This window comes from Trachemys scripta, chromosome 2 (genome assembly GCF_013100865.1).
Source record: "Trachemys scripta elegans isolate TJP31775 chromosome 2, CAS_Tse_1.0, whole genome shotgun sequence".
Classification (NCBI taxonomy): domain Eukaryota; kingdom Metazoa; phylum Chordata; order Testudines; family Emydidae; genus Trachemys; species Trachemys scripta.
The window spans coordinates 232,155,119-232,176,862 of NC_048299.1; the positions used below are offsets into that span (position 1 = coordinate 232,155,119).

The 21,744-nt window shown below is 43.6% G+C and overlaps 1 protein-coding gene and 1 long non-coding RNA gene across 2 annotated transcripts in view; one reads left to right on the forward strand and one right to left on the reverse strand.

Moving 5' to 3' along the window:
• Window positions 1–3,916, reverse strand: part of TPD52 (tumor protein D52) — a 69,044-nt gene extending 65,128 nt beyond the window's left edge. Inside the window, exon 1 of the mRNA XM_034763176.1 lies at window positions 3,783–3,916. Within this exon, the coding sequence (XP_034619067.1) occupies window positions 3,783–3,804 (22 nt within the window). The 5' untranslated portion in view covers window positions 3,805–3,916. The remainder of the gene's footprint in view (window positions 1–3,782) is intronic.
• LOC117873604 lies at window positions 3,888–7,114 on the forward strand. Its single transcript, XR_004644772.1, has 2 exons — window positions 3,888–4,009; window positions 7,065–7,114. It is a non-coding gene; the product is annotated as an uncharacterized LOC117873604 (long non-coding RNA).
• Window positions 7,115–21,744: the final 14,630 nt, after the last annotated feature.

Consider the following 21,744-nt stretch of genomic DNA (forward strand, 5'->3'; position numbering starts at 1 on the left):
ATGGCAGTTTCACTATTATCACTCTGTCTGCATCACAATTCATTTACAAACCTCATTGTTAGACCAATAAGCTTATTTCAATTGTCTTGCTCATGGCATAGACATCTCCTAGACTGTAGCCATAATCTTATATGAAGCTTCTAAATGAGGTTTTCCTTCCCCAGAAGGAAAGAGACTGAAAGCAAAAAAAAAAAAAAAAAAAAAGTCCAACTTTTGCTAGTTTCAAATATAAAGTTGATCTTTTCAGCATTCTGGCTATTGCTGAGCTGGTTACGAGTTATCTGTACTGCCTCTGGATTATCTTCTCATCCTCTCCCCATATTCCTTTTGAGTTTACAGAAGCCACCAAGAGTCTGAGATACAGCTTACTGACAGGCTATGCTTTCTTAAGCAACAGTTTGCTTGACTGACTAGGCTAGTATTGTTGTACTCACGACGATCCCAGAATATTAGAGAGAGACAAGGTGGGTGAGGCAATACCTTTTACTGGACCAACTTCTGTTGGTGAGAGAGACAAGACTAATATTGTCAGCCGAATTTACAATCCAAAGAGACATCCAGTTTGCTAGTTAGATGTGCCCTCAAGAAGACAGGCCACTGTAGTGGTAAGTCATTGGTGAGCACAGGCTTATCAAATGCTGAACAAGAATCCCATGTCTCCAGTACTACAGTTTGCTTACAGCTATATTTATTAGACTAGTTTCTTGCAAGCCTTATTTTTAAAGGGATTTAAATTAACTATGTTTGTCTTCACTACACAGGAGCCCAGTTATTTCAGAGCAGTTGACTTTATGATAGGCATATCCTCATTTTGTACAAGGAGATCAGAAGTGGGAATTCAGGAACTCTGAAGTGGACAGTAGTTTCTGGAAGGGGCAAGTATTTCCCTCTACAAGTCTTGTCAGTCTTGTTCCAGATTCCATGTTGTTTCAATGCAGAGCTATTACTTTCAGTGAATAGCTGCTTTGGAATAAAGTCTACTCTACAGTAATTGTTTGTTAGATATTGAAACCAGAATATACTTGGATGCAAGTTGTTAAATATTGCACTTTGAGTCTTATGGAGATAAAATTTATCTGACCAGATTAGTTAAGTGTAAAAGCTACAAGTTTTCCTTAGTAGACCATCACATGAGCTCAATGGAGGTGCCCTGGCAAAGCATAAGTTTCGTCTGCTTTTTTATAACATTCCACATAAAGTTAAACTAAAATTTGACAAACAAGTCTCCAGTTACATTGCAGAGTAAAACACCAAGTTGAGACCTCAATTTCAAGGCATAATGGACCATGTCCTCAGTTCACAATATTTGAAGGTGGCACATATACGTCCTTCTGCACTGATGTGCACTCAATTTTACCAAAGTGACTTAGGAGCACAAATAGTTACAATGGGACTTAGGCACAACTGAAAATTTTAGTTCAGTACTTTTCACTAATTATTTTACCTCTGCACTAAGTCCTACCAGGCAACTCTTTCCTTTTGTTGTGCACATGCAGAGAAGTTCAGATGTCTTTTTAAAGTTATATTATCAGCTAACGCAGTACACTTCTTACTAAAGAAAGTGGTTAACACACTAATGCACTTGTTTAGTCTAATCAGGCCAACTGCATTGCCATGCGAGTTAACCCCTTTTAATCAGAGGCAGCGCACTTCAGTTATGTCCAAAGCTAGATAAAGTTCAAGTTGGAGGCATGCCAGTATATTGTTTACACCAAGACTAACCATTTAACATTTAACCCATTGTGACTTTGAACATGTGTCATGAATACAAAATAAGGGCATTTGGATTCAAATATCAAGCCTGACCAGGTAAGGAGCAGCACCAGTGGCACAAGCAGTGCAAGGAGCGGTTTATAGAAATACAGTAGGTCTAATTTATTCCACCCAGGAATAGTCAGTGGTACATAATGCAGCATGTTGCTATGTAAAGCTACTGTGTAAAATATCATCCTTAAAGCATTTTAGAGTAACAGGTCATCTCACAGATTGGCCCAATGATAACCACCAGCCTTAAGGTACAAGATTCAATTCACTTTTTCCCTTAGTCTCATGATTAATCTAGAGAGAGGAGCTTCAGTTAACTATAAGGCAGGAGGAGAGCTGTGATTCCATAAGAGCTAGAAAGACAGCCATATACGTATAAAGGAAATCCAAGCCCATGAATTTTTGCCTTCCAAAGTCTACAAACAGCTGCAGTGCCTCTGCTGTAGCAATTCAGAAACCTGCGGGCAGCAGCACAATAGACGTCATACAAATTCCCTGCTGTTAGGCGAATCTGTGAGCACTAGTAGTATTAGGAAGCCCAATTTAAAAAACAAGTCGCCATTTACTCAAAATCCTCACAATCTGTTCCCCTCCCACAGCCATGCGCCTCCCTATTGGTGAGGAATTTGACAACTACTACCTAGCACTCCTGCTCAAGGAATAAGGGACAACACCTTAGTAGAAGTCCCAGCACCCAACCTTTTGTTTTACCAGATGAATTTGGCAGCAGGGCTTGGGTGCGTCACTAGACCACTACCCCATACCTTACCAGTATCCACCCCACACTAGAAAGCCATATCTGTAACTAGTGGGTTCAGTTCTCCTGCTAATAGTTTTTGGTAGATTTAAGCCTTACATTTATTGTAGGAAAGCAGCTCTTTAATGCTACAGGAATATTGGATGTTTCCTTCTACCAGAGGAGATTTGGCAGATTAGAATATTTTACTGGAACTGTTCCACTACCAGGTTCGCAAAATTAACTTAATCCCTATCCCCCATCCAGATTCCTATAATGAATGTGCTTTGCTGGGTTTGGTTTTCAATCCACGTTTACTATACTGTCATAAAATACATAGAGTGCTGAGCACATTAGAAATACAGGATATACATGCTTAGCCTGTGTTTTAAGACAATCACCTGAGCCTAGTACAGTTATTAAATATGAACATAGAAGCTATTTTAGAAGATTACCCAACATCTCAGAGGCTAAGTCAAAGTAATTCCATTCTATCTTGTATGCGTATAGAAGGTAGAAACTAGATTCACAACATCTTTAACACAGACCATTGGGCAGTTAAACCAAGTAGCTAGGTCCACCTCAGGCCTGATTTTCAGAGGTGCTAATTACCCACAAGAGCAAATCAGAGTAGTGAGGGTTTAGCATCTCAGCAGGTTGGGTGCTTGGTGTCAAGCCTGGCACACAGGAGTAAGTGAGTGGTGGAGAAGAGACAGCCTTGGACAGGGGCACAGTAGGAGCAGGGCTTGGAGGTACCTAGGCTCCAGGAGTGCAGGTTGAGAGGAAGCCAAACTATGGGTAGTTCAGGGCTTTCAGTCTCCCCAGGCAAGGCCGGCTACCTCCACGCCCTCTCCTCACTCCTCCGCCCCAAGCCACCGCCGGAGCTACAGCAGCTGCCACGGCTCCCAGAGGGCGCGCGCAGCTAATCACTATGCAAACACCAAGCGCTGCCCAGCGGCCCCTTCACCCCCGCCCCGCTCCCGGATGCGGCCAGGGACCGGGGACTGACACAGCGAAGGGCCCCCGAGCGCGGGCCGTGCCCTGCGGCGCCAGGGGAGGGGCTGCTGCGGCCACGCCTGCCCCGCCCGGAGGCAGGAGGGCTCTGGGGAAGCGCAGGGGCCCGGGCGCTGCAGCCAAGGGGGTGGCTGCTCCTCTCTGCCCCGTCCCGCTGCTCCGGGGGCCGGCGAGCGGGCAGCCCCGCCCCGCCAGCGGCCCCCCTCCCCACAGGGCAGGCGGAGCCGGGGCGGACAGGGGGCGTCCGGCCGGGAAAGCTCCCCCGTACCTTGCTCGCTGCTGGGGTCCATGCTCGCAGCCACCGCCCTCCGGAAACAGCCCGCTGCCGCCTTGCTCCCGTGCAGCCCCGGCTCAGTCACCACCCCCCGGCGTCAGGCTCGGTAGCGTGAGCGCCGCCTGGGCTTCATATAGGGCGGGCTCCTGGCCACGTCAGCCAGCAGCCAGCCACCTGACCGGAGCCGCCCTGCGGCTGGGGCAGCTGCAAGGTGCTAGCAGGTGAGGGCGGCGCCCCTGGCTGGGGGGCAGGGGCTCTGCGCCGCTGAGCCCAGGTGTCTGGCCTGGGGCAGAGCCGTGAGCCCCGCGCTGCTCCGCCTGTGGGATTCTCTTCTCAAGCGGGGCAGGTGCTGGGAAAGAGGCAGGGTGATTGGCAGCCCTGGAGGCGACCCAAGACGGCCGTATTGGAAAGCTGTCCTGGAAACGTACCAGGCCGGACACGAGCCCCTGTCAGCGGCTCCATCAGCCCTCCTATTGCCCGCTACAAGGCGTTCAGATGTCAGGAATCAGGCCCCAAGAAATCGCAAGCTTCACTTAGAAAGTAGTAGATTTAAAAATAATAACCAGGGGGTTCTTTATATTTGCCTTCTGGTTTATGAGACTTGAGGGTTCCTGTTTTCAAGCTTTTCTCTGAAACCTAACGGGCTGGAAATGTCCTTTTTGAAATGAAAGGCAAAATTATCACATCATCCTCAACTGGCTCCAGGAGCTGAGTCTTTAAGATGCCATAAAATGCCAAATATCTCCAGACTTGTGATAAAGTCATGAGAGGCGGCAGCACTCTCGCTACCTTTATGATGATGATCATAATGGTAAAAGTAAGGATATTTCATTTACTCTTCGAATAAAGATTACTTTTCCTGGGTGAGTGCACCAGTAAACTTTTGCAAAACAGGTCTAACCTAATCTGAGCATCTAGGCATTTATAAATTATATCACATAATGACTGTGGTATCTCTCTATTTCCAAATCCAGTGCTGCAAACACTTACTCATGTAAGTAACTTTACACACATGAGCAGTCTGAATGATTTAAAATGAGATACTCATATGCCTAAAGTTATTCACATGCATAGGTGTTTTGCAGAATTAGGCCTGAAGTTCATATACCACAATCTGTGTACCCATGGTATCTGAGATTTTTATACTGCACTCATTTCCATGGTAACTATTATGGTATTTAATACTGTGCCTCAGTTTCCTATATATAAATATCTGTTAATTTATTCAGATCTTTACATGTTCATCAATCACCATAGTGTCTGGAGCTAACAGTACTCACTACCTTCTATAAAGTGCTTCTGGACCCTGGAATAAAAGTTGCTTAATAATTGCAACTTGATATTATTTTACTTATTCACAGAACTGATACAGCAATCACTTTACACAAGCTGGTTTAAAGAAGCCTATGGCAGGCAGTTAAGAACTGAATATTCATAACACTAATTAATGATATGTCTGTACCCTGTTGTGACGGCTCAGGCTATTTGTTTTTTCTATTTATCTATTATATTTTTGCTTGTAAACAATATGCATATTTAAAACTTGCACTGTGTTACTGAAACTAAATTATATTCTTATTTTAGCCTCAGGGGTGTCCCTTGAAAGTTGCGAACAGTTAAACAAAGCAACCCAGTGCACTTAGCAGATCATCAGTTCAAAAGCACTGTTTCTGCATTAAAGAAAATGAGAGAGACAACAAGGCGACTGAGGTAATATCTTTTATTGAACCAACTTCTGTTGGTGAGAGACAAGCTTTTGAGCTATACAGAGCTTTTTCTCAGGTCTGGGAAAGGTACTCAGTGTGTCACAGCTAAGTGGACAGAAGTTGGTCCAATAATAGATATTACCTCACCCACCTTGCCTCTAATGTCCTGGGAATGACATGGCTACAACAACACTGCGTACAACAATTAAAGAGAACTAACAGTTTAAAAAACAGGGCACTGCCTGAACCTGAAACATCACATATGTAGTTTGAGCTTTTTCTCCTAAAATAACTTTAAATGCTGAAAACTTATAATTGTGGAGTCTGCCATAAAAGCAAACCATTTTGAGAGAGTATCTCAATAAAGAAAATATTAGTTTGATGGATACACTTCTTCCCCCACTCCCTTCTGTTTCCCTGGTCCTGTTATCTATGGCTTTGTTTGCTCAAAAAGAGCAGTGTTTGCATAAAATGAGTGGCCAGACAGACACAGAGTGGGGCTTTGTGAATACCCAAATTGTCATGAACATTTGGCACATTGTCACATGCCAAAGAGGATCACAATAGAGGGCTATGAGGTGCCAATTTAGGATGCCTAGACAATGAGGAAAAACAATGTAAATCTCAGGTATTCCATGAAATCTGGGACAGCTTCTGTTAGAGGACTATTTGTTTACATTATAGCATATACATAGCTTCCGAATGAAGTGATTGTGAAGATGCCTAACAAGATAGCAAGCAGATAAAACAAGGTAATGTGTATATTCTCATCTTGGTGCGCAAGAATCAGTTTACCTAGGCACGTAACACCCTGTGCAGTGAGATGAGTCTACATATCTCACAGTAATGTTTTTTGATTATGGTAGTGATTGAACACAAAATTGAACACAGATACATATTTGAAATTGACACATCTCTGATATTAAAAGACATAATTCAGCGAGAACTATATTTTAAAATACTGCACTTGAAATCTTACACTTTTCCCCATCTCCCATGAGCAGCTGATGATTTATGACTGATCAGTTCTCAGAAGGTAAGAATATCAACAGTGTAGAGAATTAAATCCCTTGGGCTCAACTCACTCCACAATTATGCAGGACTTACACGACTAGCACAAACCCCAACAGCAGACTGTCAGGGTTGCAGTGGTGCAAAGCAATCACAATCTCAGTTCTTCTAAGGGGTTAGAGAGTCATAGGCCAGTATATTCCCCAGAATGGGTATGATGACCACGACAGAGGCATTACCAGGGCAGTTAGGGAGTTCACTGATTTAGTTCCTCCCCCGGCACTCCCACTCCCAAAGCTCCTATGAGTCTCTGGTACAAATGAAAGCTGCCCTGCTCTGATGACCCCCAATGAAGAGCACTGCTGACAGGCTCCTTGCTCTCACTAGAGAGGAATGCCCTGTTCCATGCAAGGGTACTGTTGGAGTTAATTGATAGATTTAATGTACATCTTCTTGTGCCAATTTGACCAAATCTGGCCTCTTAACTACAAATGGTTACAAATGAGTCCCCCAAATACACTTAAACTATCTTAACATTCTATCTTGTTTTTCTTCACAGGTATGCAGAGGATGATTCTCTCTGAACAGGGCCGCCCCAAGCAACAAAAAGAACAGCAAAGCAAAAAAAAAAAAAAACAAAACCTGTGGCGCGGCCGGAGCCAGGGTGCAGGGGGGCTCCCTGCCCTGCAGATGTGCCCTGGCTAGCGGAGGGAGGGGGAGGGAGCGGGGGGAGAGAGAGAAGTGGGGCGGCCAGGGCTTCAGCAGGGCTCTGCCATGCAGCCGCACCCCCTGTTGGGACGGCTCCGCACTGCTCCGGTCGGCTGGGAGGGAAGGACGCGGGCTGCCCTGCCGGGCTTGCTGCAGAGCGCTCCCGTCCTCCACGCCGCTGCCCCCTAAAGGGCGGCTGCAGCAGAACAACAACAACAACAACAACAAAAAAGCGGCCATGCCGCCCTAGGATTGGGTGGAATGCCGCCTCCTACAAGCTGCTGTCCCAAGCACCAGCTTGCTCGGCTGGTGCCTGGAGCCGGCCCTGTCTCTGAATGTGTACTTTCTTTTTCATCCAGTTATTGTAACCCAGTTATTATAAGGAAGAACATAACTACAACAGCCTTTCTGTTACATGAATAATACTGACCTTGGACCTTTTTGTCTGCTTGGATTCCTTTTTCCTTTTTTTCACTTCGGATTGAATGTATTGTGCATCTTCATTCTTTTGTCACTAAGCTTTCAACCCCAGTCTTTCTGTAACCATTGACTGAGAACAGTATTTATAATGTTCGTGGCTGATATCTGTATCTGTTAGACCAGCTTAAAGTCTGTTCCACCTCTGTGTTCAACATATTTATATTCAGATCCCCACATGCCCCTCACCTCCATATTCTTCTTCTGGAGAAGAAGCACTGAAAACCCTCAGCATTGCTTTCATGCAAGGTAGCATATTCTGTTTTCATTTGTAGCCTAATGCTTCAAGGTGCCCTGCTAAGTGCTGAGTGTTCTCAACTCCCACTAATTCTATTTTTATTATTATAGTTATATTACAGAAGTGCCTAAAGGCTCCCGCCATGATTGTGCTCTCCAAATACATGGTAAAAGACATTACTGTTCAATCTCAGAATAAAAGACCGTTTCTGATCTGAAGGTCTTACAATCTATAAGAGAAGACACAAGTGGGTGAGTGTAACAAACAATAGGAAGAAAAATGGAACAGAGGACAAAGGAAACATGTGATTAGTTATATATACAAATTGTTTTGAGTCAATTACCTTTTTCATTTATAAGCTCTACAGTAGAACCTCAGAACTATGCACACCTCGGGAATGTAGGTTGTTCATAACTCTGAAATGTTCGTAACTCTCAACAAAGCATTATGGTTGTTCTTTCAAAAGCTTACAACTGAACATGGACCTCATACAGCTTTGAAACTTTACTCTGCAGAAGAAAAATGCTGCTTTGCCTTTATTTTTTAAATAGTTTATGTTTAAACACAGTACTGTACCCTATTTGCCTTATTTATTTATTTTGGTCTCTGCTGCTGCCTGATTGTGTACTTCCAGTTCCAAATGTGGGGAAATAGAACAGGGGGGCCTTCTTTTTAATAGCCAAGGCTTTGAATCTGAAGGCCCTGAAATAAACCCTCCAACAGAGATCTGTTATGCTGACTACCCTTACACAAAGCAGTACAGGCCCAGGCCTGAGCAAGACTGAACAACACAGTTCTCTGCCAAACTCGGTCAAAGGTAATGGCCAGAGGAGGGGGAGGAAAAACAAAGAACAATGCTAAAGGCTACGACAGAAACTGCTTTAGCAATATAATAACCGCAAGTTTATGAAATATAATAATAACTGCTTGTTTATGAAAACAGAATATCCACTTACATTAAGAAATTGCTTTTGCAACGAGCTGATCACTCTTGCAGTTGCAGCTATCTGCAAACTTTTCAATTTGTGAACTGAGGGAAGATAGGTGTTTATCCACTGAACTCATTTGAGGGGAGGCCATCTACCAGGTCAGGTCCCATTCAAAATCTAGCTGCTGAACAGAGGCGTGCACACGGGATGTGCCGGGTGTGCCCAGGCACACCCTAATGCCCGCAGGCCAGATCCAGCCCCTCAAGGCTTTGGATCCAGCCCACGGGATTTGTCCCCCGTGGTGCCGCAGGCCCCGCGCCGCTCTCAGAAGCAGCCAGCATGGGACCACATCCCTGGGGCCCCGGGGGGGTTGAGGTAGAGGGCTCCTTGCGTTGCTCCTGGCACCATCTCCCACAGCTCCCATTGGCTGGGAACGGGGAACCACAGCCAATGGGAGCTTCAGGAGAGGTACCTGGAGGCGTGGCAAGGGCAGTGCATGGAGCCCTGTGCGCCCCCCCCAGGGGCCACACAGGGACATGGTGAGCGGCGCAGTGTGTGGCCAGGACAGGCAGGCAGGGAGCGTGCCACTGCAGGTAAGTGGCACCGGGCCGGAGTCCGAACCCCTCCTGCACCCTGCCCCCCAGCCCCCTTCCCTGAGCCCCCTGCCTGCACCCCGTACCCCTCCTGGACCCCAACTCCCTGTCCTGAGCCCCCTGCCGCACCCCTCCTGCACCCCAACTCCCTTCCCTGAGCCCCCTCATACACCCCGCACCCCTCTGCCCCAATCCCTTGCCCTGAGCCCCTTCCTGCACACTGCACCCCCCTCCCATACCCCGCACTCCCTCCCGCACCCAACCTTTATGATGTTTGCCTTTAAAAAAAAAAAAATTCCCTGGGTGCACACCCTAATGAAATGTGCTGCTCACGCCTATGCTGCTAAAGGAGGTGGTGATACAAACCTTATCACTTTTAGTCCTGTGGTTAGAGAACTGCCAAAAGGGGGAAAGGATTTGAACAGGAGTCTCCCACCTCTTAGGAGTGTGCTCTAGCCACTGAAGTATGGGATAGTCTGATTCAGAATTCCCTTAGCCTCTCCTGTTGAAGCTGTTCTGCTGTGGCCAAATAACGAGAGAGTGGTTGAAACAGGGGCTGGACCCTGAGTCTCCCACCTCCCTCAGGCCAAGTGACTGTTCTACTGTGGATAACTACTTAAATAGTCATTGCGCCCAGAAGCAGCCCTAGTCGTTTTACCAGGCTCAGTTGAATACTGACAAATATATAGCTGAGATCAGTCTGGCTCACCTGTGTGTTAGTACTATAAAAATAGGTATTAGAATTACAAGAATTGTTTAGTGTTTAGATTTGAATGCCTGTGAGTTGCTGCACGCATTAATTTCACTGATAACATCTGTATCCCATATTGTAAGGTAATATTGGAGCGTTTGCATTGCAAGCTTCTGGAACTGTGTAAATCACCAGACAGGAGACAGACATGAACTAGTGTGAAATGCTGGTCTCCAACAGAAAGTGTTATGTCCTGCCCAACAAGGAAGGCCCATCAGCACCAGATAGAGAAGAACATTAAAGAAGAAACATTTTGAGTCTTACAAGTGAATTCTTCCCATCAGCTGATTTGCAGCTCAAAGTGCAAAGGGGAAGGGAATAAAAACCCCTAACAATAAGTGGACTTCTATGCTGCTTGGACTCTGAGGGGCAAGGTTTTCTAGGCATAGGCAAGAGAAGCCAGTGCTGAGCCTGGGTTAGCCCTAAAGGACATATCGAGCTTGCTTATTATGAAACCTTCTATAATGTTGAAATTGAAGATTGTAATTCATTTGTGTACGTATGCTTACTGGCTTTAACCTTGTAACTAACACTCTTATTTCCTTTTCCTATGAATAAAACAATATAGTTTATTATAGGGTTCTCTGCAAGCATTGTCTTTGGTTTGAGATCTAAGGTGCAATTGACCTGGGTTAAGTGACTGGTCCTTTTGGACTGGGAGTAACCTGAATATTTCTGTGATTCGTGGTGTAAGGGACCATCTATCACAAAGGCAGGCTTTTCTAGGTGACAAGATTGGGAAGGGGACTCGTGTCTACGACTCTGTGTTCAGGCTGTTATGGTGCCTGCGGAGTTTACACTTGATAACTGGTTGGTGAAATCTAAGTACAGAACTCACAACCAATTTGGGGATTGTGCCCTGGTTCTGAACAGTCTGATCTAAGGTTGGTACTCATGCTCTTGAGTCGCTGCAGGACAGCTTGACAAAATACTTAAATAGTCATTTGGCCCAGAAGAAGCCCAAGTTATTTAATTAGAAAACATTTTTCACGCATCTCCCCCGACTCCTCAAGATGCTGAGCCAAAACAAACAAACAAAAAAATCCAATGGTTCTAATCCATGGCAACTATCTCTTCCCATTCATTGTATAGCCTAGGTACCTAATGCAGGCCTTGCCGATCACTGTGTTGTTCCTGTGATTCTCTAGGCACCTAAAACTTGACCTTGTGACACTTAGCATTGCAATGCCTAAGTCCTTTTGTGGCTCTGGGTCTTGGACCTTTGTTTTGAAATAAGTTTCTCCTAACTCAGATGTGCATCATAGAATACAGATAAGAGCATCTAAGTGATTTAGAAGCCAAAGTCTCATTTTCAGAAGGGACTTGTCTACACACAAAGGCTGCACTATTTCCACTATCCCAATATAGTCAAAGTGGTACAACTCAATGGGAGTTAGGCACTGAGGCACTTTTGAAAATCCCACTACATGCCAGTTTGCATCTTTAGGCACCTAAATACCGTTGAATATTTGGTCCTTAGGCACTTTTGAAAATGGGAGTTAGGCACCTAAATCACTTAGATACTTTTGAAAAGATACCTGACACCTCTAATCACCTGGACTCTGAAACATTGGGGGGGGCTCCTGCAAGGTGTTTGTTACTAGTACAGCACATACAGAATACCACTAGTATTGTCAAGGATTATTAGAAATAATAGTGCAAGGATTTTGGAAGTTCTATCTGCTCATCGCTGCTTTGGCCACTATCATTCTGAGGTCTTCTCTAAGCATTACACAGCAGTTGTCCTAAAGTAACTATATACTTATTATTAATAATAAGCCAAATCCTGAAATTCTTACTCAAACAAAACTCCCCTTGAATAACAGGCTTCATGACACCCTGCTTAATGGAGCTTAGCTACAGGAGACAGTCTGGCCCTATAAGTGTAAAATGCTATCAATTTAGAACTCTCCACTCCCATCTGCAGCAGCATTTTACTCCCACTTTGTACTGCTGTCGGTGAGTACATAATGAGCAGTAGCGGTGAATAGGGCTAAGGGTTTTTAGTTAAGTACTACAGTACAGCCACCACAGAGAGTACAAGAGCACCAAACATTGTTTATATTATGTCTTCTTATGTGTATGTTGATTAGTGCACATTTCCTAATTTCTCACTGAAGGAAGAGTGACTACTTATTTATTTTTAATTAGCACTTGACGGTTTCATTTACGTTTGTGTTACTACAAAATGTGCAGTATTTGTGTCTGTCGGTGCATGGCTTATCATATGAAAGAATGTGATATAATGCAATTATTAATTTTAGCTGGACAATAAATAGCCTTTGCATTTTGCAAAAGCTATTAATATCCATGTATTTCTGGAAGTGCTTAAGGTTTTGGTTTGTTTGTTTTTCTCGCATAATGAATAGGGGAAAATATTTCTAACTTCTGGTTAGTGACTTGTTTCCTTACCTTAATGTCCTTGGATAAGATTTATGTTTGTTTATGTCTATGGTAGTAGTTTTATGGAGCATTGTCTAGCCTGTGAGGTACTCTGGGGTATGTAATAAACATACTGATTGATGAGTGCAGTGCTTTAACTTCCACATGCTTTATTGTTTGTAAGTAACATCCTTGTTGCAATAAATATAGTTGTATTTTAGGTGGATTTTTGTCCAGTATCAACTTGCTGCTGATAACGTGTCAGTCACAGAAACTAATATCCATTCGAGAACCACACTACCTATAGTTAGGGCTCCATGTCTGTCACGGAGGTCGCGGAAGTCATGGATTCTGTGACTTTCTGTCACCTCCGTGACTTCTGCAGGGGCCAGTATGGCTGACCCCAGGGCTGCCCAAGCAAGTGGCTCCGGGGCCAGCTGCTCAGGTGGCCTCTGCGACAGCCACACCAGCCGCTGCTCCTGTGGCCCCAGGCATCAGTCCGTGGCCAGCCATCCGGAGCAGCCATGATCCGCAGCCCCAGGCAGCGAACCTCAGCCATCCAGAGCAACCGCAGTCCGTTGGCTCAGGCAGCAGTCCCTGGCCAGCCGGAGAAGCCGGTGTCCATGGCCACAGGCAGCTGGTGCTGCTGGTCCTGGGCACTCCCCCCAGCAGAGCCTCCCCCATGCCTCTCCAATGCCTCCCCCCACACAAGATTTAATCACAGATAAGTCATGGACAAGTCACAGGCTGTGAATTTTTGTTTATTGCCCGTGACCTGCCCATGACTTTTGCTAAAAATACCTGTGACTAAATCGTAGCTTTACCTATAATGGAACATGTTTGTACAGTTGAAAATTGATAACAGAAACAGAAACAAAATGAGATCATGTCCCCAGTTTTTTTCAGTTACATTGTCAAATGAGATTACTTCAAAGCCTGAAATGCTGTACATTTAACACATAATTAATAATCCAATGATCTCCAAGTGCTTTCTAAACATTAGGTAACTTTCATTACACTCTTATAGATGGCTAAATCGTGGTACAGACATGTTTCAGTTGGGTAAACTGAGACACAGAAAATATAAATAATTTACCCATCACACAGCAAATCAGTGGCAGAACTGTGAGGAGTATATAGGAATCCTAGTAAAAAGACACAATGGAGAAGCCATTAATCACTGCTGTTTAGGGTTGCCAACCCTCCAGGATTGTCCTGGAATCTCCAGGAATTAAAGATTAATATTCAATTAAATATTATGTCATGTGATGAAACCTCCAGGAATACATCCAACCAGAACTGGCAACCCTACTGTTGCTCCAGTTTTTTATAGATTTTAAGGCCAGAAAGAATCACTATTGTCATATTTGACTTCTTGCATGACATGAACCATAGAATTTCACACTGCAATTCCTGCAGTGAAGGCAATCATTCTTCCCTACTGCATAAATGAACATTATTGAATCAAGTAACTTGCTGCTGAATAGACAGCCAATCTTGATTTAAAGATTCCGAGTGATGATCACCACTTCTAATGGGATCACTGATATAAAGCAGGAGTAAAACAGCAGTGAGTCAGGCCCTAAATGTTGAGATGAAGGACGTGATGGTCCTAGTTATCTTGAATTGGTAATACTGTCTGCTTCCCCCCCTTGAAATAGCCAGTCCCATCATGGCCTCACCCAGAGCATGATGTATGCCTCCAGCAGTAAATAAGGTTTCCAGAACATAGAAGGCAACTTAATCAAACTGCTCTAATACCAGTATATCTATTAGAACCATACAGGCCCCAGGTTTGAACCAACAGATTACTCAGTCCATCAGGAGCTGGGCAAAAGTGTATGGCTGCACTCAGTTAATTTTGGAACTCCTTCCAGTATGTCTTCTCCAAGACCTGCAACTGATCTAAAACAGCAGATGACATAGGCTTGTTCTCTGTAGCAACCTCCCCATACCAGGTCCAGTTTGTGGCATATATCTCTGTTTTCAGAAAGGGAGTCAAACAGCTAGACCAGGACTCCTTCTCCCACTGAGCTACCTGCACTGAAAGGAGCCTACCTCATTATGCTAATTGGAGATATCTATAAAGTAAAATAATATAACAACCTTGTAGTGCCTGATGTGTCTATAAGTACAGCTCGCAGTAAGGGGCAGGGTCCAAGTCAGGCTGTCCATGCCTTCCCTCACATCCATCCCCTTCCTCACAAACTTAGGCCACTATAGGGACTATACTGGTATAGCTACAGAGACGTAGCTAAAATGGAATAACCCTATTGCATAGACACAGCCTACACTCACAGAGAGGAATTTTCGATCTCTGTAGGAATACCACCTTCCCTAGCAATGGTAGCTAGGTCGACAGAAGTATTCTTTCATCAACCTAGCTGTGTTTACACTGGGGTTAGGTCAGCATAGCCCCTAAGCCCCATAGCTAGGTTGACCTAAATTTTAAATGTAGACCAGGACCCATTCATTCAATCTTGCACTAACACACTCATTCACTCCCTCACATGTGCGGTCACTTACTACCTCTCACATACCCTTATCTATTCACCCCTCTCACACACATTCACTTTCAGGCTTGGTCTACACTTAAAAGTTGAAATGATATATCTATGTTAGTCAGGGGTATGAAAAAACACACCCCTGCCTGTTGTAGCTATGGCAACAGAACCCCCCCAATGAAGACGCAGCTATGGCAATGGAAGAATGCTTCCATCAGCATAGCTACTGTTGTGGAGGTGGGTTCCTACACTAATGGAAAAACCTCTTCCATCAGTGTAGGCCAGGGGTCGGCAACGTTTGGCATGCGGCTCGCCAGGGTAAGCACATTGCTCGCCTGCGCCACTTCTCGCCGCCCCCATTGGCCCGGGATGGCGAACCGCGGCCAGTGGGGGCTGCGATCGGCCGAACCTGCCGCGTCAGCAGGTAAATAAAACTGGCCCAGCCCGCCAGGGTGCTTACCCTGGCGAGCCGCGTGCTGACTCCTGGTGTAGGCTGAGTCTACACTAAGGGATTATGCTGGTATAGCTATGACGATGTAGCTCTGCTGGTATAGTCTCTGTAGTGTAGATTTATTCTTATTCTCTTCTTTGCCCTCTGTAGCAAGCTTTGTAATAAGTGGCTGCAGGACTGAGCCTTAGTGGCAGCTAAGCTGCTTGGGGTTAGAGCCAAAGCAAAGATCCTCAATGGTATTTAGACACAGATTCAGGTCTGATTGGCTGTTGCCTTGCACCTTATGTAGTCATTTACCCCAGGGCAAAGTGGATATAAAATGCTCCCAAATCAGAACTGTAGCATTTTACACCCACTTTTCATGACTCCAAGCATAGGTAACTGCTACAAAAGGGCAAATGTAGGTGCTGTATAAATAACAATATCTATATATCTACAGCATTAGCTTTATGTCCCATCTTCAGTTTTAAGAGAGAAAAACCCCCATCTCAGCACTGAGTCATTTCCTTGCCCATCCTGTCATTAGTACCTTCCCACTTTGGCCAGGAGTTACATTTGCAGTCCTGCCATCTGAATAATGAGATTTTTTAATTTTATTTCCTTGGTTATGGCAATGCACAGGGGTGTCCAAATGTACTCTTCACTTAATGCATTATCTACCGGTGCAGGCTTAACGCAGACTGTGAAAAAAAATCCCTCATTTCTTTTCAGCTCTTCTATACTTCATCCTTAAGGCTTTCCAGATAAATCAATATGTGACTCAGTGCCAGTGACACACAGAACTAACTTCAGCATTAAGGAACTGCACCACATGTAAAAGGTCTGATTCTCTTCTTTCTTTCACCAGTGTAAACCAGGAGTCACGCCACAGAAGTGAATGGCGTCACACTGGTGTTAAAAATGTAAATAACAGGAGAATCTGGCTTGCAATATTTTGTGACTTTATTTTTTAAAGACACTATGCACATTCTTTTTTCCTTTTCAAGAGGAGTAGGAATTCAAAGGGTTAATGTGATCTCGTTGGTAGAAGGTTCATTGGTTTATAAATCCATGTGAACTGTGCTGGTCTGGATTTTTCACACCCCTGAGCAACATAGTTGTACCGATAGAGGTCTGTATGTAGACCTGGCCTTAGTAACAATTGTTGCATTTTCATAGGAATTAACCTTAACAGAAATCCACTTTTTGGGGATGATTTTCTGGTTCCTGCAAGAAAGACTTGGTTCTGTGCAGTGTATTTCGTACAAACAGTACCCTCCAAGGGTGTTGCAGTGTTAAATATGACAGAGAGCTAAATAATAAATAAGGCCTCACACAGAGAGACCTTTCAAAGGAGCTTTCTCTGTCTTTAAGTGGCCATTTATTTTAGTTATGGGGGTAGTAGCATTAAAAAAAGATAGAGAGAGAGAGAAAAAAACTCAGATCAGCTGTCAGCAAGCACTCTACCTAGTTACACACTGTGCCCCTATAGTCATGAATACAATTCTTCAAATGTGGCCATTAAGTGGAGGGGGGGGGAGGGTGTTTTTGAAGCACAACAGCAGAAATAAATTTACAAATGGATGCTCTCCATAGCTTTTACATGTCTAATTGCTTGGCTATTCATAAGACTTGTTACCGTAGCAACTGCCACATCCCATTGTAATTATACTGTCTCTAAGTAACTGAGCACCTTCTTAAAGGAATACACACAGAGTTATCAAAGTCAAATAAAAAATCTTGCAAAAAGAACAGGAGTACGGCTGCTACTCTGAAACCTAAAAAATCTTGGTGCATTGGGCTTGTTTTTGGCGTAATTGGCTTGTAAGTTGCTTGTTGGCTAGTTTTTGGCTTGTTGCTCGTTGTAGCTTGTTGCTTCTTTTTTTTTTTTTTTTTTTTGATTGGCTCCTTTCATCTCCCACTCCTGCAAATGTCCCTGTCTGTCACACTGTCTTCCATCCCCAGCATTGCAAACATCAGACAATCAAAAACCTTGAGTCAGGCCCCACAAAATATCAAGATTGGCCTAAAAAAAAATCATGAGCTTTTAAAATTAGAATACATTTGTGGTTCTTTTTATTTGCTTTCTGATTTCAGAACCTTTTGGGTGCGCTCAGATCATGTTGTCAGGCTTTGTCTACCACAACTAGAAAGGAAGTTAATTTTTTATTAAAAAATGAATGATGAGATCCACACATGATCAAGAGCTTCCAGGAGGTGGAGCTTTAAGAAAAAACACTAAATATCATGACACCCATGATGAAATTGTGAGAGGTGGCCACCCGGCATTTTGCCCCTTGCGCCCAGAACTCCTTCCCCAAGCCTGTTCACCAAGCCCCTTCCCTTGCTTCTTTCAAATCCATTCTGAAAGCTCATTTCTGTTGTCTCACCATGAAATATGAGAGAAAAGGAACTACAAAAACTAAAAGCAATGCCACCACCAAGATGACTGACCTCACTGACCTACCCTGTTTCCCCGAAAATAAGACATCCTCCGAAAATAAGGCCTACTTACAGTTTTGCCTCTCGTTGTAATATAAGGCATCCCCCCGATAATAAGACCTCCCCGATAATAAGGCATCCACCGATAATAAGGCATTTTTCATTTCTGAAAAATAAGACATCCCCTGAAAATAAGACCTAGCGCATCTTTGGGAGCAAAAATTAATATAAGACACTGTCTTATTTTCGGGGAAACAGGGTAGCTAACCATGGAAAGATACTGGAACAAATGATTAAACAATCAGTTTGTAAGCACTTAGAGCAGAAATTCTCAAACTGGGGGACAGACTCCTCTGGGGGGGGGCACAGAATGTATTTGCGGGGGGTAGGAGAAGCTTTAGGGAAAAAATTACTGGGCACATTTTACCCACAGCAAAGAATAACTAGCAAAGCTGATTCTTCCAGACATATCAGGTCCTCAGATGACGCTGTGCATTTGACTCTACAGAGCGCTGTGCGTTTTGACAGATTTCTGTTAAGCTTGCATAGCATTTTACAAAATCGTTGCCATCTGTACGTTAGTCCATTTGCTACAGTGAGGTGTACACATTTATTTGTAAGCATCGACCGCAATCGCAGTTTTGCTTTTGCTCTTATATGGATCGTTGGCTCTGTTTGAATCAATACCTTACTGTTTTTAATAGTTAGGGAGAGTTACATGTTGATTTTTTTAAAACGTATATGTACTTGTGTGGCGTGGGGGAGGGGGGGCGTAAACTACTACAGACACAAAGAAGGAGAACACGATCAAATAAGTTTGAGAACCACTGACCTAAAGGGTGATAGGGTGATATGTAATAGCCAACATATATTTATCAAGAATAAATCATGCCAAACCAACCTAATTTCCTTCTTTGACAGGATTACTGGCCTAGTTATAGGGGAAGCAGTAGATGAGGTACATTTTGATTTTAGTAATACTTTTGACATCATCCCCCAGGCCATTCTCATAATAAACCTAGGGAAAATATGGTCTAGATGAAATTACTATAAAGTGATTGCAAAATTGGTTGAAAAACCATACTCAAAGAGTAGTTATCAATGATTCACTGTTAAACTGGGAGGCGGCATCTGGTGGGGTCCCACGGAAGTCTCTCCTAGGACCAGTACTATTCAATATTTTCATTAGTGACTTGGATATTGGAGCAGAGAGTATGCTTATAAAATTTGCAGATGACACCAAGCAGGGAGGGATTGCTAGTATTTTGGAGGACAACCTTAGAATTCAAAATTACCTTGATAAATTGAAGAAATGGTCTGAAATTGACAAGATAAAATTCAATAGAGACAAGTGCAAAGTACTGCACTTAGGAAGGAAAAATCCACACACAATCACAACATGGGGAATAACTGGGTTGGCTAGGCAGTAGTACTGCAGGAGAGGATTTGGAGTTATAGTGAATCACAAATTGAATGAGCCAATATTGTGATGAAGTTGCAAAAAAGGCTAATATTCGGGGCCGTATTAACAGGAATTTCATATGCAAGACATGGGAGATAATTGTTTTGCTCTACTTGGCATTGGTGAGGCTTCAGCTGGAGTAATGTGTCCAATTCTGGGCACCACACGTTAGGAAAGATGTGGAAAAATTGGAGAGAGTCCAAAGCAGAACAACAAAACTGGTTTAGAAAACATGACCTATGAGGAATGGTTAAAAAACGCTAGACATGTTTAGTCGACTGAGAAAAAAACCAAGGGGGACCTGATAACAGTCTTCAAATATGTTAAGGTGTATGGAGAGATTTTGGCAAACCAGTAAAGTGCCTGAAACCACTATGGCTTATTGCTAAAAGCAACCTAGTCAGCAATCTCAGCTTGACCAGAGCAGGAGGGGAGAGGGTTTTGGGTGCCACAGAGAGGGCAGCTTGACCCCGCGTCCTTCCTGATAAGAATTGTGTTGAAGTTGCTGATACATGCATTTTAGAAGAGCAGGATGTGCCCCAGGAATGTCTATTGGGGCCTCAAGGCTACAAACTCTGGAAAAACCCACAGCTGGTTAACCAATAATCAGAAGGAACCTCTTGCTTGACCATTGAAACTGTTTACTTAACAAGTTTTCTTTAAGGGACATGTCAGTCTATTACTAATGTATAAATAAGGGGAAAACGTTTGAGGTAGTGGGACTCTTTTTGGACTCATTTGGACTCTCCCTCTGGATACATCTTGTGGTCCGAACCGGCAGATGGAAGATTTGGCCACCGGAAGCCTGTCGCTGTGTCACTCGAGAGCCACACTCAGCTTTGGTAATTATCAAGGGTTGGGGGTGTTTTACTAACCTGTTGTAGACGTGTGTAAGTGCTTGAGACTAAGTAAAATTTAGCTTTAAGTGAAAGCACTCTTGTGTTGTCCTGTTTGTGCCAGCCATCTATCAGTCAGACGGCCGTGTCTCCCCTGATTTATTTCCTGACACCACCTCGCACAGAGTAAACGTTACCCAGAGCTTTGGGTTGAAAGAACCCCGGGTAACAAAGGCTATTATAAAGAGGACAGTGATCAATTGTTCTCCATGTCTATTGCAGGTAGGACAAGAAAAAATGTGCTTAATCTGCAGCAAGGGAGATTTAGGTTAACTATTAGGAAAAAACCTTCAAACCCCTAAGGATAGTTTACCAAGGGAGGTTGTAGAATGCTCATCACTGGAGTTTTTTTAAGAACAGGCTAGACAAACACCTGTTGGGGTAATCTAGGTATACTTGGTCTTGTCTCAGCACAGGGGGTGGAGTAGATCACCTCTCAAGGTCCCTTCCAACCCTACATTTCTATGATTTTATTGTCTCTTTTGTCCACCTCCTCTTTTCGGGGATGGGGGGGTGTCAGGTTGGTCAGCCCTGTGTTGTACCATGTCAGATACAGATTGTACATCCTCATGGATAGAGTTTGTGTCTATAGTTTCTGTGATGTGCATATCATAGTTTTGGATGCTCAAAACAAATAACACACCGTAATAATTGTAATTGCATCTAAATAGAATGAAAATTATTAAAGCAGGTGGACTTGAGGCTATTGATTCAAAACTGAGCAATAAAAGATGGAGCAGAAGTGGTAATTTGAATGCTTTGTTCAATATTTAACACATCCTTGCTGGAGGGTAATATCTCCCTTGGCTTGGAAATTTTCAAATGTTTTACCTTTGCCTGAGGATAATCCATTAATAATGATGGATTAGGGATCCCTTGGCCACATTATTCTCTCAGTTACACCATTGTAATTGAATTTAAATAATTGGGATGGCATTTGTAAAGAGACAAAAATTTGCCCTCACAACTCTATACCAGAGACATATGAGGATCATATTTACACTTCATATTTTGTAGCATTTGAACAAGCGTTTTATAAAAACATAAATCAATCAGAATCTTCAGCAGGCTTCTGGGTTTCCATAACATTTGTATACAATGTCATGAAGCTGTCAGAGAGCATAGACAGTGTTGAAGGAATATGCTAAAATATTTTTCCAAAGCATCTGCCCTACATAATAACAACACGTTAATGCTGACAATTAATATATATGGGAAAATCTCTTGTCAGAAGTGTGCAGAGATTCTTCATTGACAGAGTTTGGAACATAAATTCAGAAATTGTGGGCCAGATCACCAGCCAATGTAGCTCAGCTTAGCTATATTGACCGCACTTTACATCAGCTGAAGGGTTGTCCCTGTGTTTCTTACTGGTATGCAGTCTGAGTATTACAAAACTCTCTTTTTACCACTGCTGTTCCTGATTT